General features: G+C 37.9%; 1 protein-coding gene across 6 annotated transcripts; it reads right to left on the reverse strand.

The window, feature by feature from the left end:
• Positions 1-37: 37 nt before the first annotated feature.
• Positions 38-14,357, reverse strand: LOC107811967 (mitochondrial intermediate peptidase, mitochondrial). Of its 6 annotated transcripts, XR_012708800.1 has the most exons (20): positions 14,151-14,357; positions 13,658-13,950; positions 13,418-13,499; positions 13,246-13,298; positions 13,091-13,145; positions 9,495-9,630; positions 9,358-9,412; positions 8,118-8,340; positions 7,303-7,398; positions 6,291-6,410; positions 6,070-6,195; positions 4,131-4,286; positions 3,559-3,675; positions 2,703-2,828; positions 2,544-2,608; positions 2,108-2,243; positions 1,828-1,993; positions 1,482-1,540; positions 498-773; positions 38-434 (listed from the first exon to the last, which is right to left on the reverse strand). XR_012708800.1 is itself a non-coding variant. In XM_075252025.1 (19 exons), exons 2-18 carry the CDS (start codon positions 13,822-13,824, stop codon positions 526-528), a joined length of 2,127 nt encoding a protein of 708 aa, XP_075108126.1. In that variant the 5' UTR covers positions 13,825-13,950; positions 14,237-14,357; the 3' UTR covers positions 38-434; positions 498-525. The 6 variants fall into 6 exon arrangements, 5 of the variants coding, with proteins under 5 accessions (XP_075108126.1, XP_075108125.1, XP_075108127.1 ...); XM_075252025.1 differs by lacking the exon at positions 1,482-1,540 and having other exon boundaries at positions 14,237-14,357; XM_075252024.1 differs by lacking the exon at positions 1,482-1,540.
• Between the last annotated feature and the right edge of the window lie 2,132 nt (positions 14,358-16,489).

Below are 16,489 nucleotides of genomic sequence, written 5' to 3' on the forward strand. Positions count from 1 at the left end.
AGGGGGGAAAGACTAGGACTTGAGAGGAAAAAAAAGGTAGAAAAAGTGTATTTTCATCCATTAATTTTTTTTTTAGAGATGCTGGGTTATTTTCCATACCACTTCCTTGGTCAACATTCATGTTGCACATTGATAAACTCCCTTGCATCATTACATCTCCTGTTTTATTGGAATACACGCACTTTGTCAAATTAAGCAAAGAATGATCAAAATACACACAATTAGTTTCTTCGGAGAATTGCTCATTAAATAGCCTGGCCATGAGATGTTTCCTCTGAACACTAACTTCAAGAATGACATGCTGGCAAATTGTTTAATTTGCTTGCTTGGCCGTGATGAAATCTCTTCAGACCAGCATCATATAGTTACTACTATTACGATGAGAAGCCTCTTCCTAAATCAACTCCAAGTCACTCCAACCCTTCTATGATGGCCTGCAATTTGCACCCTAGCTACTTGCCTCACCATGGTTTAGTACAGGGGAAGGAATACTTTACCTTTATTTGGGGGTTAGAACTCCTTTTGCTAGCGTTTTTTGAGCTCCATTTCCTCACAAAGGCTTGTAATGTCCGGTATTATTCCACCACTGCAATTCCTTAAGATGCCACTCCCCACAAGATCATTCAGTATATCAGCTGGATCTTTGGCTCCTCCATGCTGCAAAAATTTCGTTCTTAAAGCCAAACCCGTGTCAAGTGATAAAGGATCCTCTTGGCATATCCTTTGCCAGATAGTTGTGGCAAAGCATTTTGCATACAAGTAGCTATAGTAACCTGCACAAGTAAGGTTAAAGATGTTGCACCATTTTATTAGTACGTGCAATGAAGTACAACAACAATAACAAACCCAGCTTAATCCCATGCATGGGGTCTGGGGAGTAAGTGCAATGAAGTGAAAAATAAAATATACTAGAACTGACATAATACAAAGATTTAGAACCAAACATTCCAAAAAAACAATATTTATCAAAAAGAGATAAGAAAAAGGAATAAATCAAATAGTAACAAAGAAGAAAGAAAATCTTCACAACTACCTCAGACGAATGTTGCTCTACATTCCAAGCTCGTCATTATCGAATTACTCTATAACCTAAAACCTTCTGCATTTTACAGCTTTAGGAATAGAACTCCACAACTAGAACAAGCTGAAGATAAAAGGTTGGATGTTATAGAGTACATCTTTCTTGCATCTTCTACTTCCACAATTCTCCATTACACCATATCAAGCAGTGAATTTTTTTTACGTCAAATATCCCCTTTAAGGGGATAAAAAACCTTTATGATACATCATTTGACTAATTAAACAAATTATACTTATAGTTCATGTGGCATCTCAATATTTTGGTACATCAGTCAAATCTCCACTTTCGATATAAATGCACAAGTCTCTTAGAATCTAAGAATGACCAATTGACATCCAAAAAAAGGAAAACACATATAACTACTCGCCAGAAGTAAAGGGAAAAGGGAACTAACACCCACCATACCATCTTGCCAAAGTTTCCACTAGCCCCATTACTGTCTCCCACTACCTTCGAGTTCTGAGAATCACACAACAGATTATAGAGGAATAGCACATCTAACAAGTAACTAATCTAATACTAAAATCATTTTTCAAGAAAGATACTTGAGATCAAAGTTTAAAGGTGGTAAAGAAGAAATCCTGATTGGACCACCTACTATGAATCATGCATTTATTAAACTATGTCCAAATCGCCAAATAGTTAAGAGTGCAGATGGTATATCAGATAAATAACAGTGCAATGGTCTCTCACATATAGAGGAAACTATCACAAACGTGAGTCCATTAACTATATCATTCAGATACCTGCACCATAGTTTGTAAGGTGACTGAATCGGGTATGCCAATGTGTTCCTTCCACATGTGTCCAACTTGTATGTTGTCTTTTCAAATCTGCAACAATCGCCATTGTATCTCTCCCTGTGGACGTCTGCTCTCCGAAAAGTGTTTGGTCAACTAATGCGTAGAAGATCTGATAAAATGAAAAGGCTGCATAGGTCAAAGCTCTTAACCCAAGTTTCCTAAAAATTGAACTGAAGAAATGCTCACAAACAGAGTTAACTAGGAAGGCCCCTGCAAAAGATACCTGGCGTTGCAATTCAGTTGCAGCAAACATCTTCTTAGCTCCCACCATTGATTCCACGAGTTCTTTGGGAATGACATCACCAGTTGAGTAGTGCTTAGCAAATGTCTTTAACACCCGATAATCCCATGCATAGGACCTATGGATCAACAACATTGCCAGTACTCAAGTTAATAACTGATATGACAGCATCAACATGCGCATGAAGCATTCACCCTGCACATAGAATATATAGCATGTACATTGCATACTAGTGGTGCTTAAACCAGAAAAACTAGGATCAAAAGATTTATCCATTTCGTGCCAAATCTAACGACGATGATATCACATGAAACAAAAAGGTAAACAAACAGCAGATAATCCAATGAGCAGTGTTCATCAAACATTTGTCTTCATATCACTGATGAATAGTATGGATCAAAGAGAGCATTCTTCTCACTCAAATAGGTTTGAAGGCGTTTCAGCAAAATCAAGAACTACTCTTGTACCCGAAAAGTGTTGATATTCCTGCACAAGTAGCCAGCCATCAAGTGAACTAGATGAATATTTCAAAGCGAAAGTGAAAAACCACTAGCAAATAGAAGCAGAACAAAACTAGTTCCGTTCTTGAGAGCAATGAATGGAGAGCATGCCCAAACTCATGGAAAAGTGTTTCTACTTCAAAGTGGTTAAGCCTCACAGGAGCCAAACTCGACCCAGAGAAATTGCAAACCAGTGCTACAACCTATGAGTTTAACATGCACAGATAACTTCTCAATAACTAGGTAAAAATAAAATAAAAATATTGCAATGATCCATATCATCCTGAAGCAGTAACCTTAAAGTAGACTCTAGCATGATATTATGCATTTAAATGATATGACTACCCAGAGACCACAGAAGCCTCAAACTTACATTACAAACAAACATTTGATTTAGGATTTATTTATTTTGGTTTTTTGGTACGCTAGGACAAGTTTCTATTGGATAAACTAAAAACAACTTCCTCGGATGACCTTTGAGAACTCATCTAGATAGCATAACTAACAAGAAATCAGAGAATCTACAACTTGCAAGTAGAAAAAGACATTTAATTTAAGAAAACAATTGGGTTCTATCAGCATAAACTATAACGAACTTCTTTGGATGACCTTTAAAAATTGACCAGTTTTAAGCTACTAGGTACAGGTACACATGATTTTTATTCCAGGGTATTGTGAAAGATAAGTCCCAATGCCCTCACCCATACCCAGTCGAAACAGGTATATTGAACAATGTAATATGGATTGACTGATCAACTGAGCATTTCCTGGTGGTCCTGTTTTCCTCAAACTTACACATTACTCCAGTTGCTAATGTTTTCCTCAAACTTACACATTACTCCAGTTGCTAAATAAAGACATAATAAAAATACATGCATCGCATGTGATATGAAAAACTGAGATGAAGAAAAAGAGAATTACGATCTTACATACAGGAAGTTGGTATTCTGTCTCGGAAACACGACGCCCTCCTCGGATAGCGAAATGAGCACAAATGGGATGTTTACCTTTTCTTGACTTTAAATCAAGGTATAAGTACCCCAGGTCTCCCTGCAAACACGTATATAAACTAGATCAAGTGGATGGATGTTAAGACTACCGCTAAATGGACATTAAAGGAAGAGCCAAATGCACATCAGGATACTATAATGGATCAACTTGACGGACAAAGAAAGGCAAAGTTAAATTATATCTGCCAACATCCCCAATTTTAGACCATTAGTCCATTTGGCCATCCAAAATTCAATATCGGAAACAAAGATAATGATACATGTCAAATGTAGTGATAGGTTGGTTAGTAAAGAAGTATCATTAGCAAAATAACTGTTATGAACGAAATTCCTCCTTTGCCACACCAAAATTTTCAAATCAAAATGGAAACGCAAAAGTAAAGAAAGAGAAAAAGAATTTTCTTTGAAAGGTGGATATCCAGTAATCTCATACTCCAGTTAAGATGACATATGTTACTATATAACAAGATAGCCATTCTAGAATGTTAGACTTGCCTCAGTCGGATGATGTAGCACTATCTTTAACACATCCGGATGCCATGATTCACCAGGTGCAAGGGGTACTCTGTGAAAAGTCACACCAAAGAGTGACTCAACCAAAATTTTCAAACCCTCAATACACTGTGGTAAAGGAAAATATGATGCTATAATCTGCAATATTAACAACAAGAGCAGTTCTGTCAAGAAACGTCTTTAATTACATTGAGAGATGACAAAACAAAAAAAGAACCTTCAGAGCATGTAAAAGCCTTCATCATAGCAGCAATTAGTACTTCATATGTCAGTTGAATCAGAAATCTATAAGTATTTATAGCTAGGATAGTCATACATGTCAAATCCATTCACAACAAAATAGGAGGAAACAGGGAATTTCAATGGTATGTTCTCTCCTCAGTCCACCTCTTCTTTAAGATTTACATCCAATTTCACCAATAAGCACAGAAAGTAGGTAAAATTTCCATGAGACACAAGAAAATAGAAGAGCAAGCCCAATTTACTCGATCACACTAATTACACATGAAATAGACTACAGTCTGACGAAGCCCAAGCTCTGACAGTGACGCTAGTTTTGCTCAAAAACCTTTAATTGCCAATGGTAATCACTTCCTCTTGTCGTCCATATGAGAGAACAAGTGGATGAAGAGTACAAAAGGAAAACAGCTATGAGATAGTCATACATGTCTTCCAAAGCCATTTATGAATTCAATTTCATGCTTTTTCTGAACTCACATCATCAGTCCACAGAATCGTCTCCAAGAAACAAAATAGCACTCCAGCAAACAAAGAAGAAGATGGAGAAACATCCTTCTTTAAAGGCCAAGTAGTTGGCTCAATGCTTTAAGTTCCAGGAAAACCCTGACCTCTCAATGCCTGGGAAAACATGTCTTTTTTCCATTTTTAGTTCAATTTAATCAATCACTTTGTATCCCTGATGAGTTATCAGCATATATTTTATAAGTTCTCATCTACCGTATCGGAGCTGGATGGATGAAGTGGAGGCTCGCCTCCGGTGTCTTGTGTGATAAAAATGTACCGCTGAGACTTAAAGGTAAGTTCTACAGGGTTGTAGTTAGACCGACTATGTTATATGGTGCAGAGTGTTGGCCGGTCAAGAACACTCATGTCCAGAAGATAAAAGTAGCTGAGATGAGGATGTTAAGGTGGATGTGTGGGCATACCAGGTTGGATAAGATTAGGAATGAAGTTATTCGGAATAAGGTGGAGTGGCTTCTGTGGACGAAAAGGTGCGGGAGGCGAGGTTGAGATGGTTCGGGCATGTTAAGAGGAGAAGTATAGAAGTCCCGGTCAGAAGGTGCGAGAGGTTAGCCTCAGTAGGTATCAGGAGGGGTAGAGGTAGACCTAAGAAGTCTTGGGGCGAGTTTATTAGGCGGGACATGGTGCAGCTGGAGTTGAATGAGGACATGGCCCTAGATAGGAGGGTGTGGAGGTCGAGGATTAGGGTAGAAGGCTAGTAGGTAGTCGAGCGTATCTCTTTGTCTTTCCCAGTTCGCTAGCATTAGTATTAGTATGATATCCTTTTATTCACGGATTGCTATTATTACCTAGAGTTTAATTGCTTTCTTGGCTTCAGTATTTTTATCTTGTTGTTATTCCTTCTTGTTGCCATTACTTTTGTCATTCGTTCTCCAGCCGAGGGTCTATCGGAAACAACCTCTCTGCCCTTCTAGGGTAGGGGTAAGGCTGCGTACATCTCACCCTCCCCATACCCCACTTGTGGGAAGATACTAGGATTGTTGTTGTTGGTGTTATTGTTGTCTATCTATGGAGATACTAAAAATAGAATGTAGAGTAAGAAAGAGCATTGGTACACCTTGATAAGATACAACAACAACAACAACAACAACAAACCCAGTATATACCCATAATACACCTTGATAAGATAATAGAAAAATAATTAGGCTTCGCTGGTTACCGAGGAGTCCAACTTGTATGTTGCAGACTTCATCAACCATGTGAAGTATGCCTCATCCCATGGCTCCAACTCTCCACTAGGCTCACCACTTTTCTCTCTCTTGAAATCCCGAATTGCCTCAAACTCCTATTTAAAGCATCAACATTTTCAAGAGCTTGAATCAGCCCTGGCAGAGTAATATAATCAGTGTCTCATTCATATAAGTAAAATCTACAACATACTTGATCAGCCTTTGGTCTGACCACTTTGCTCATTTCAAGCAAAAAGGATAAGACCACTTCAGGAGATGCAGCCATAGTAGAATGTAGAGAAAATTCAGCATAAGATTTATAACCCATAAGCTGCAAGTTAGCAGGATAAAGCATATCAGTATTGACCAAAATAGATGATTACTGAAGAATCTAATATCGTTGATAAATGAACAAGTGGAAGTAATAGTGAATTAATGAGAATCAAGGAGAAAAAGTACTGAATAATGATTGACCAAATCAGGAATATTCAGATTAAGCATATACCAATCACGAGTTATAATCTCCGTCCTGAAAATAGTTATATTACTTTCTTATTTGGATTGTCACAAAACGTTGCAGGCTTTCCTTAATTAGGAACCCCGAATATGTTTGTACAGCATAAAAAGTGTTACAAGAATCTTCTCGATGCACTTTTTTCACTATTCTATAACATTAACAACATGAGAATCAATATATGGCCCCATATATTTTCTAAAAGATCAAATATATTAAGCAACTCATATTCTCAACTCTTCTCTTAATATAGCCCAGTCAAAATGGGTTAATGAATTGGGACACACCTAATCTCAAATTAGGTACATATACATTCCACTGCTTTTACAACAGTGTCTTATGTCAAGACATTAATACTACTACAAAGAAAGAGGAACTCTCACCAATCAACTTGAAGAAGCAGCTAAACATACAGAATTAGCTTATGGCATTCTTAAGAAAACACCTAGTCTATTTGCACTAGAATTGATGTTATTATATAGATTATTTTGTGAAGTATTAAATTATATCAGTAAAAGAAGTACTGGAAGAGCATTTCCACATGCTTGGACCAAAGAATAAAATCAGGCTACACCATGAGGAGTATTGCAGAAGAAAGTAATTAATTAGAAATGCCCCTTCTCTAATAGTTTACGCTTTTTGAAGAGAATGTCAGACAATTCAACAAAAACTGAATTCTTTGCTAGACCAAAAGTGTTAACATAATAACCTGAGCAAACTCATGTCTTGTTGCGATAAGCTTATCAAGAACCTCAAGGTTTGCATGTGGAACAGAATTTCCTTGGACATATGCCATCTTCCTGACCTGGACAAGATCATATTCAGTCATTAAACAGTAAAAGCTCTTCTCTTTTTCCCGTCAATAGTTGAATGAAGCCTCATGAAGACAACAAATAAGCCAAGGTAAAGACACTTGAGACGGATATAAATGTTTAAGTCTCTTCTTGACTTGTGAAAGTCTAGGGAGAGATTTAGATGGAATCTTTTGAAAATAGGAAGGTGCTTCTGAGGAAACAAATAACAAGGTATTGTACTGTGCAGAAACAGAGGGAAAGAATACCTGATTCATGAAGATACCCACACATCCCTGCTACTAAGAAGGAAAGGATTACCACTTCATTTCTATTCTCCAGTTTGTCAAGTCCAAAAAATGATGTACAATTCATAAAGAGATACTAGAATCATTTGTTTTCTTTTCTTTGGTGGTCTTCTCTTTCCTTTCCCAAACCCTATACCCTAAAATCAGCATTCAAGACCTCCCATACATAACCCACTAAAATGATTGGAGTAGATATTACGTTTGCTAGGCCTGCACTCTCATCTATGCTTACCGGTGTCAATGTTAGAGGTTTGCCTTGAACTGCTAATGCTTTAGTTTCCCAACACTAGGAGGAAGAGCGAACAGGGAAGAAGTTGCACTACTAATACAATATGCATACTAATTGATTATTCTGAAAAGCAACGCGAAATTTCCGAGCAGGATTAAGTTATAACTAACAGCACATAGAGGTTGATCAAAGTTACCCCAGCATCTGGTAAACATTGAAGAAGGCCTTGCAGAGTACTTGGTTCAGTTGCTATGCGGAATCCTTTTTCTTTTATGTTATCTCTTGACCCCAGAGATTCCTTAGATGCACCTGGTATGTTACGATAGATAGGGCTGACAAAATGGTGCATTTTCTTAGGGATCTTAGAGGCTGGAAATATATCCACATGGCCAGGGTCAGTAATAATATTTTTATTATACCTGACAAAAAAGGAAAAAGATGAGCATTAGTCCCAATTATACAAGCCTGCACGCAGCGACTAGAAACATTGAAGGCAATTTGATATATCATGCAATAAAAAAAGGGTCAAAGTGCAACTAAAGACTGACTAAAGTCAAGTCCCATCTCGAGAAAATTTGTAGATGACCCATAGGTGAGATTCCAAGAACTATATGTAAGGTTAAGGTCCCATAACTGCATACGACTTACAATGAACAGAGAAAGAAAAATTTGGACTCTCCTAAAGGAAGAGGAAATGGGGGAAGGAATGCATGAGTCCATTTAAACATGCACCAGCTAGAGGCCCGCCAGATCAGGTGTTACACTGTTACTAGAGTATTCATAATTGACAAGAAAAGTGCTGAACACTCACCCATCAATTCTACTTATGTTATGCAAGTTTAAGCACAAGTTCAGCATTTATATGCATAAATTCAGCCAGAAATAAACAGGCTCTTACAAGCAAATTGAATAAAACATTAATTAAAAAGAAACAAAACGAATCCCAGTCACACACAAAAGCACTTCTTCAGATACTAATTCAGTAAATCATCTCGGAAAAAAAAAATGCATTTGCTATATGGGTGCTCATTTAAACTCAACTACGAACTTGTTAAGAACTGAATATAGTTCTCTTCATCAAAAAAGAACTGAATATAGTTCTTTTCCCTAAAGAATATGAGCAAATTTGATAACCACCCAAGAAATTAACTAAAGTTAGAGTAGCATACTTGCTAAAAAGAAAATAGTCACTATCTACCTCTAGTAGACTTGATCCAACATATAGCTATGATTCAAATAGCAACCTGATATGGATCTAACAGTTACACAATAGGACATCAAATAGTTGGTAAATCCCATTTCAAGTTCAAAATCAACTCCTATACTTACAAGAATCATGTGATCTCTTTTAACAACATTAAAATTATTGAAAACATGAAACATCAATAAATTAATAAAATCCCAGGAACACTAACAAGGAGATGGTTTTCACTTACTCTCTACACAACTGAATAATGTCAATGGATAGCTCATTAGCTCGATCAAGCTTTTCTGTGAAGCCAACCAAGGTACCTAAATTAGTGCAACTATAATGATTTACCAGGAAAGACAACAGTTGTAAGAAGTCAAGTACCAGGGCAAAGATGGATTCCCCCCTTTTCCAAGTCCATTCGTAGAAAGCGGGCTGCCCTCTGAGCTTCATGAGTGAGTGAGCTATCTTTTTCTGCTTTTATCACTGCCTTGTATATACTATGGTTTGTATTAAGGTACTGCATGACAAGGAGCAAAAGAGTCAATCAACCAATTGCAATGGAGAGTCTTCCAAAGCAACTGTATCAAAAAGCAAATCCAGTAGCGGCAAGTACATTTCCAGACTATATGACTATCCTTCCAAACGTCTTTCGTCAATCTTGTGAACATTGCCAACTTGGAGACAATTTTGATTAGAAACTGTTTCTACATCACGGGGTTTACTTTTACCTCCTCCTTTTTCCACTCGATATTAATCTAATTCTTCAATTCATGGCTGTTGTTGCTAATTTGGCAAGGACATGTTATCTTTACAGTTTCATTGTGTCGGCAAAGGATAATCAGCGCAATACCACATATAGGGAGGTAGAAAAACTTCACTTGAAATTTAGCCAATATATCATAATGATGCTTAGTGGATGTGAATAGATTACTGTACCACGAATAAGCGAATCCAGATTACCTCAAACTTCAGGATGAAAAAAGAATTGGAGCATCCAACCCAAAATTAAGAGAATGGGTGGAGTAGTGTAGGACCATTTAAAGTTTAAACCCCTTGGGAAATCCTTAAACAACCGATGAGGGACAAGTGCTCTAACACCCTCCCAGACGTGTAACCTGTTTCTAGGGTTTACATATGGATTTTGTTTTTTTGAGCTGAGTTGAGAGAGAAGCCGTGAGCATTACAATGTGATAGAGAGAAGACCATGTAAACCCTGAAAGAATCTGAGCAACCAACCCAAAACCTTAAGGCAATGAGTGGAGTAGCCCAGGACCATGTAAACCCCTTTGGAAACTCGTACACAACGGATGAGGGACAAGTGCTCTAACACATGAGTCTACAGAAGTTTAATTCTGATTATTGGCGACCATCAAGTGTGAGAAGGGACAAAGATCACAAAGTGTACCAAGTACCATACACCAAATGAGACAGTCGAGTGAGATAACAACAACAGACCCAGTGCAATCTCACAAGTGGGATCTGGGGAGGGTAGTGTGTACGCAGACCTTACCCCTACCTTCAAGAAGGTATAGAGGTTATTTCCGAAAGACCTTGACTTAAAGAAAGATAAAAGGAAGGGCAACAGCAAGCACACCAATTAGAAAACCGAAGCAAAATACAAAGATACAAAACTAAAATCGAGTATTGTAATCAGAAGGCCGAAACGAAAGCAACAACAAGTAATCACATAAATCAAGGAATACGAAAATACATAAATAACGCTAACTCATGTACTAAAGCTATTGTTATAGACAAGGACAACGCTAGGCGACCTATCATAACCCTTTACCTTTATTCTCAACCTCCACACCTTCCTATCCATGGTCATGACCTCAGTGAGCTGAAGCAATGCCATATCTTGCCTAATCACCTCTCCCCAATACTTCTTCGGCCTACCTCTACCTCTCCTTAGGCCCTCCAGGGCCAACCTCTCACACCTACTCACCGGTGCATCTGTGCCTCTCCTCTTCACATGCCCGAACCATCTAAGTCTCGCCTCCCGCATCTTGTATCCATAGGGGCCACGCTCACCTTGTCCGGAATAATTTCAGTTCTAATTCTATCTAGCCTGGTATACCCGCACATCCATCTCAACATCCTCATTTCAATCACTTTCATCTTTTGCACATGAGAGTTCTTGACTGGCAAACACTCCAGCCCCATATAACATAGTCGGTCTGATCACCGCTCTATAAAACTTACTTTTTAAGTTTAGGTGGCACATTCTTATCACAAAACACCTTAAGCGAGCCTCCATTTCATCCATCCCGCCCCAATACGATGTGTAACATCCTATTCGATCTCTCAATTCCCTTGTATAACTCAGGGGCGGCTCAATAATATATTTGGCCCAAAGCCAAACTTCAATGATGGGCCCTAAGCTCTCTTTTTTTTAAGTTTATTGTTCTAGCTTTTAGAGATGTAAAATTATTAATAATTTATTTATAAAATATTTCAAATGCACAATAATAAAAATATAGTACAATCAAACATGATTCAACAAATAGATATAACTACATATATTTTTGGTGCTTCAATATTCTTGATGCAATGCAAAAAAATTGAGAACAAACAAAAGAGGTCACAATTGTATTTCTGGTCTTTTATTTTATGAATAGTTTATAAAATAGTTAGTCATACATTAACACTTGAATTCTAGAGAAGGCCAAATGAGTGTAGAATAGTAAAAGTGAATGCACTTCTGCATAAAAAGGTTATAAAGAGATAAAAAGAATGTGGGCTCATTAATAGTGATGTTTATATATAAAAACAATAAGGCAAGAAGGTCTCTCCAAAGTTCTCATCTTTCCTTGAAATTGTTTACTTTATTTTAAAATACCTAATATTCTTAAAGAAAAATTGACACATGTAAATATAACTGTTGGGAAATTTTGGGGCCCTCCAAAGTAGGAGGCCCAAAGCAGCCGCTTCATCTGCTTTACCGTTGGGCCGCCTCTGGTATAACTTACCCAAGGTATTTAAAACTGTTTCTCCTAGGGATGAATTGAAAATCAAGCCTCACTTTTTCGTCCACGACCTGAGTGGTCCCACTGAACTTGCACTCCAAGTATTCTGTCGTGGTCCTTCTTAACTTGAAACCTTTAGACTCCAGGGTCTGCCTCCAAATCTCTAACCTCCTGTTAATACCGTCTTGCGTCTTGTCAATGAGAACAATGACATCCGCAAATAACATGCACCACGGCCAGTGGCGAAGTCAGAAAATTTTGAACACCCTTTGCCAGTGGGCTATGCATAGGGTGTTCAAAGTCTATTTTTTAATTAATAACAAGTAATATTTTACCTTATATGTAGTATAATTTTTTGGCGAACGGTGTTCAGTTGACCACCCTTGGGCCAACATAGTTTCGCCCCTGACCACGGCACCTCTTCTTGTATGTGGCGCGTCAGCGCGTCGATCGCAAAGGCAAATAGAAATGGATTAAGGGCGGACCCCTGATGCAACCCCATCATAACTGAAAAGTGTTCCGAGTCCCCTCCCACGGTCCTAACTCGAGTCTTAACTCCATCATACATGTCCTTAATAGTCTTAATGTAAGCAACAGGAACACCTCTAGCCTCCAAACATCTCCACAGAACCTCCCTTGGCACTTTATCGAAAGCCTTCTCTAAGTTGAGACAGTCGTATGAGATATATCCTAATAATCCTATTATCGTATTTACCATTAAATTACTTCAACTATTTATTCTCTGACATCACTAACTAAAATTGAAGCAATTTAGTCCAACACAATTGTCAGTGTAAACACAAGTAATGACATTTTAAATTTCTTATATTATCAGTCTAAAGTGCATCTCCAGGTTTTACTTTCCCGTATAAGCATTGGTTATGGGCTTATAGCTCTTGGGTGGTACAGAATTATGCAGCTGAAGATAAGCAGCAATTATTTCAAATTTTTCTATAATCAGCAAAGCGAAAAACATAACTAACAAACCCAATAATATATCAGAAATCTTACATGTAAAAACTCATTTATTCGTAAGCCCGCCTTGCTTGCCTCGTCAACAAACTCCCTAAAATGCGACATTTCTATGTAAGTACTCAAAGCAAACAAAAATAAGATCGGAAACTGTAGATATGGTTACATAGATTATCTCAATCCTAGTTCACCACCTGTCTGGATGAGTATGTCTGCATAATTCAGCTGAATCAATTACTGAGCACACCTATCAAATCAAATAGGTCAGTTATGGCCTGGCAGTTGAAGCAAGTTTCACCTGTGCGAGTCCAACTACTTGTGTTCTTTCAACAAAAGCAGAATTAGACCATAAAAACACAAACTTACAGTATCAGAAATCTCATCCATTGCTCGGATAATTTCAGGAGATGAAGGCATGCCAGCTATATAGTTCACAAGTTCTTCTGACCTAATAAGCATGTGAAATTTTTTTATCAAACACGTGGACGACATGATAAAGAAACTCATTCCTGAAATATGGCTATTGCTTTCACAAGAGACAAGCGAAGCAGTTGACATTCGCCGGGCAAAAGTAAAGAATTTGCTACCTGTTTGTTAAACACTTACCTTTCAATAGCATCGTCGACGAATCGTTGAAAGCCTTTAGGAGTTTTCAAATGATTATAGCCGTAGAGGCCCGTCTCTTTGATTGACGGAGCTTTAGATGTTGAAATGTGAATGAAGTGGGAATTGGCTCGTACATGAGCGGCGGATTGGCGCATCAGAGCGTGCATGGCGTTCCCCGTGGACTGGACTGCTGAAATCAAATCTTACAACGAGGTCCTGCTCCTCTTGTTCTTTCAGTCTGCAGAAGCTGCCGGCTCCAATTGGAGGTCCTTCTACTGTCCCAAAGGAAGAAACTGAGAAACCAGAAGAAGAACTCCGGTGAGAAATGGCGCTTTTCGACTTGAAAATCGTTCTCGTTGGAGAAACAATTACAATTTTGACTCAAATGTCAAAAATATAGTAGGGGTAAATGCAGTTTTAAACTTTCATGTGAAATCCGAAACCAAAGTAAAAAATTTCTTTTAAAAAACCGTACTAGTATAATACTATGTACCTATAGCGCATACGTCATATATGCGTGCGTTATAAAACCCAAAAGTAACGAAGCTGCTAACGGCCTTGAAGGCCAAGGTGTAGTACCCAGGGGCAGGTCTATTAAGGGAGGTGGGGGTGCCACGCCGCCGGCGAACCACTTCTATGTATATTTAGAAGAAAGTGGCTATGTACCAAATGATGGCACCTGGATTAACAAACTTGTTCTAGGTAGAGTGCTATCTTCACGTGTGTTATTAAGTGCTGCCAGCATGGATAAGCAAACCAATCAAAAATTTCCAAGTTTTTTGCAATGCCACATAGACTTCTTACCGGTAAAACCAAATATAATTATCCTCTTCCTAAAAACCCACTCGTTCTTGGACATTCCCAAAGACAAAACACCAAAAAAATAATAATAATAATAATAATAATAAGTCCCAAATTCAATTTCAGTAAAATCAGTCCAAAGCGATGCATGTCTGTTGATTCTGCTTCGTTTTCGTCCGATATTTAGTGGTAATCACTGCTATAGGTTGATATTTATTCGATTTACCTTCTGTGTTTGAAAAAACATCATCAATCGAAGTGCTAAAATGTTGAAATTCCGCTTGATTAGAGATTCTTCATATTCATTATTAAAGTGCCGAAAGTGTAAACCTTTTTAGTGTTTTGTATTGTAGTTATTTTAGTGGTTGGCAGTCGTGCGATTTGGGACCACAATTTGAGTTTTTTTAAAAAGAAATTTAGGAATATTAAAAAACAGTGATGTTAGATTTTATTGTTATTAATTTTCACCATAGTGGTAACTTTACCCTTGACCCTAACTCGAAATATGTGGGGGAGCAGGAGGTGTTAATAGCTGATATTGACAAAGACCACTTTTCAATTTCGGAACTATTATATTATACTAAAAAAAAATAGGATATGCTACAGTGGGTGGCTTCTATTACCAAGATCCAGAATATAAGAATTTTGTCTTTGTGCAAAATAATACACAATTATTATATATTGTGTGTAACCAAGAAAATGGAGATAAGATACACTTGTATATTCAGCATATTGTTCTAAACCCTGAGTTAGTGGATGATGTGACCCCTACTGGACTAATTGGTGGTCCAGAAATAGGTGTAACTGAAGTGAATGGTGCATCTGGGAAAACAAACATAGAAAGGAGGGAAGATGTTTCTATTGAAACTGAAGTGAGGAAAAATGTTTGTGCTGATTTAATTGGTGTGGGGAGGGAGAAGGTTGTTAGGAAAAATGTTGGTGTTGATGTTGATTTAAATGGTGTGGGAGGGATGAGGTTGTTAGCGAAGATGTTTCTGCCGATTTAAATGGTGTGGGGAGGGAAGAGGTTGTAGAATGTGATGTTATAGTTCTTGATGGTGCTATTTCAGATCTGGACAGTAGTAGTGACTCAGATTTCGATGTTATTCCATAAGAAGATGATAGCGATGTTGATGAAGAGTTGATAGCTGTCAGGAATGAAAAGAGAACAAAGTTATAGGCTAGAAGAAGGAAAAAATTAATTGTTCATGTAGAAGTACCTCTAAGAGAAGGAAAAATAAATAGAGGTTTTGAAGACATTGGCAAGAACAAGGCAGACAAAAATGCTGGTACATTGGGGAGGGGTGAGTACTATGTTGATCGTTCAGATATAGGTAGTGATGATTGTGATGTGGAAGCTGAAATTGGTGTTGATTTACCAAGTAGAAAGGAAGTGTACAAAGTTAAAATATGATCCAGAATGTGTTGTGGCTATTTTTGAATTTGGCATGATATTTCAGAATGTCAATCAATTTAGGAAGGCGATGATATACTATGCAATTGAATACCATGTACATTTGAAACTCAAACCTAATGATCCATCTAGGGTGAGGGTGAAATGTAAATCTAAGATTTGCCAGTGAGAGTTCTTTGCAAGTATTGACAGGGATTCAGGGAATTTTATAGTTAAGAAGTATCATCATTTCAGTGGCCTAGCTACAGAGGACGCACAAGGCTTTCTGGAAAAGTGCCACTGTATTCTCCATAACATGGGTATAGTGAAGACGAGGGGGGGTTCTTTCACTTCTTTCTAGCTATCGGGACTTATTTTCGAAAATTGATTTGAGATCTGGTTACCATCAGTTAAAGATTAGGGCATCTGATGTCCCTAAGACAGCTTTTCGGACTCGGTATGGGCATTACGAGTTCCTAGTGATGTCATTTGGGTTGACAAATGCTCCAGCAGCATTTATGGATTTGATGAATCGGGTGTTCAAGCCTTATTTGGATTCTTTTGTGGTTGTATTTATTGATGATATCTTGATTTACTCCAGCAGTCGAGAGGAGCATGAGCGGCATGCACTCCAATGA

The sequence above is a fragment of the Nicotiana tabacum genome, chromosome 4 (assembly GCF_000715075.1).
Source record: "Nicotiana tabacum cultivar K326 chromosome 4, ASM71507v2, whole genome shotgun sequence".
NCBI lineage: Eukaryota > Viridiplantae > Streptophyta > Magnoliopsida > Solanales > Solanaceae > Nicotiana > Nicotiana tabacum.

Excerpts from the sequence above, each read along its gene's own strand:
- LOC107811967 (XM_075252025.1), bottom strand. The coding sequence starts at position 13,824 with ATGCACGCTCTGATGCGCCAATCCGCCGCTCATGTACGAGCCAATTCC. Across the intron at positions 9,631-13,090 it reads GAATAAATGAGTTTTTACAT|TACCTTAATACAAACCATAG; the intron begins GTAAGATTTCTG and ends CTTGTCATGCAG. Across the intron at positions 6,411-7,302 it reads CAAGACATGAGTTTGCTCAG|CTTATGGGTTATAAATCTTA; the intron begins GTTATTATGTTA and ends GCTAACTTGCAG.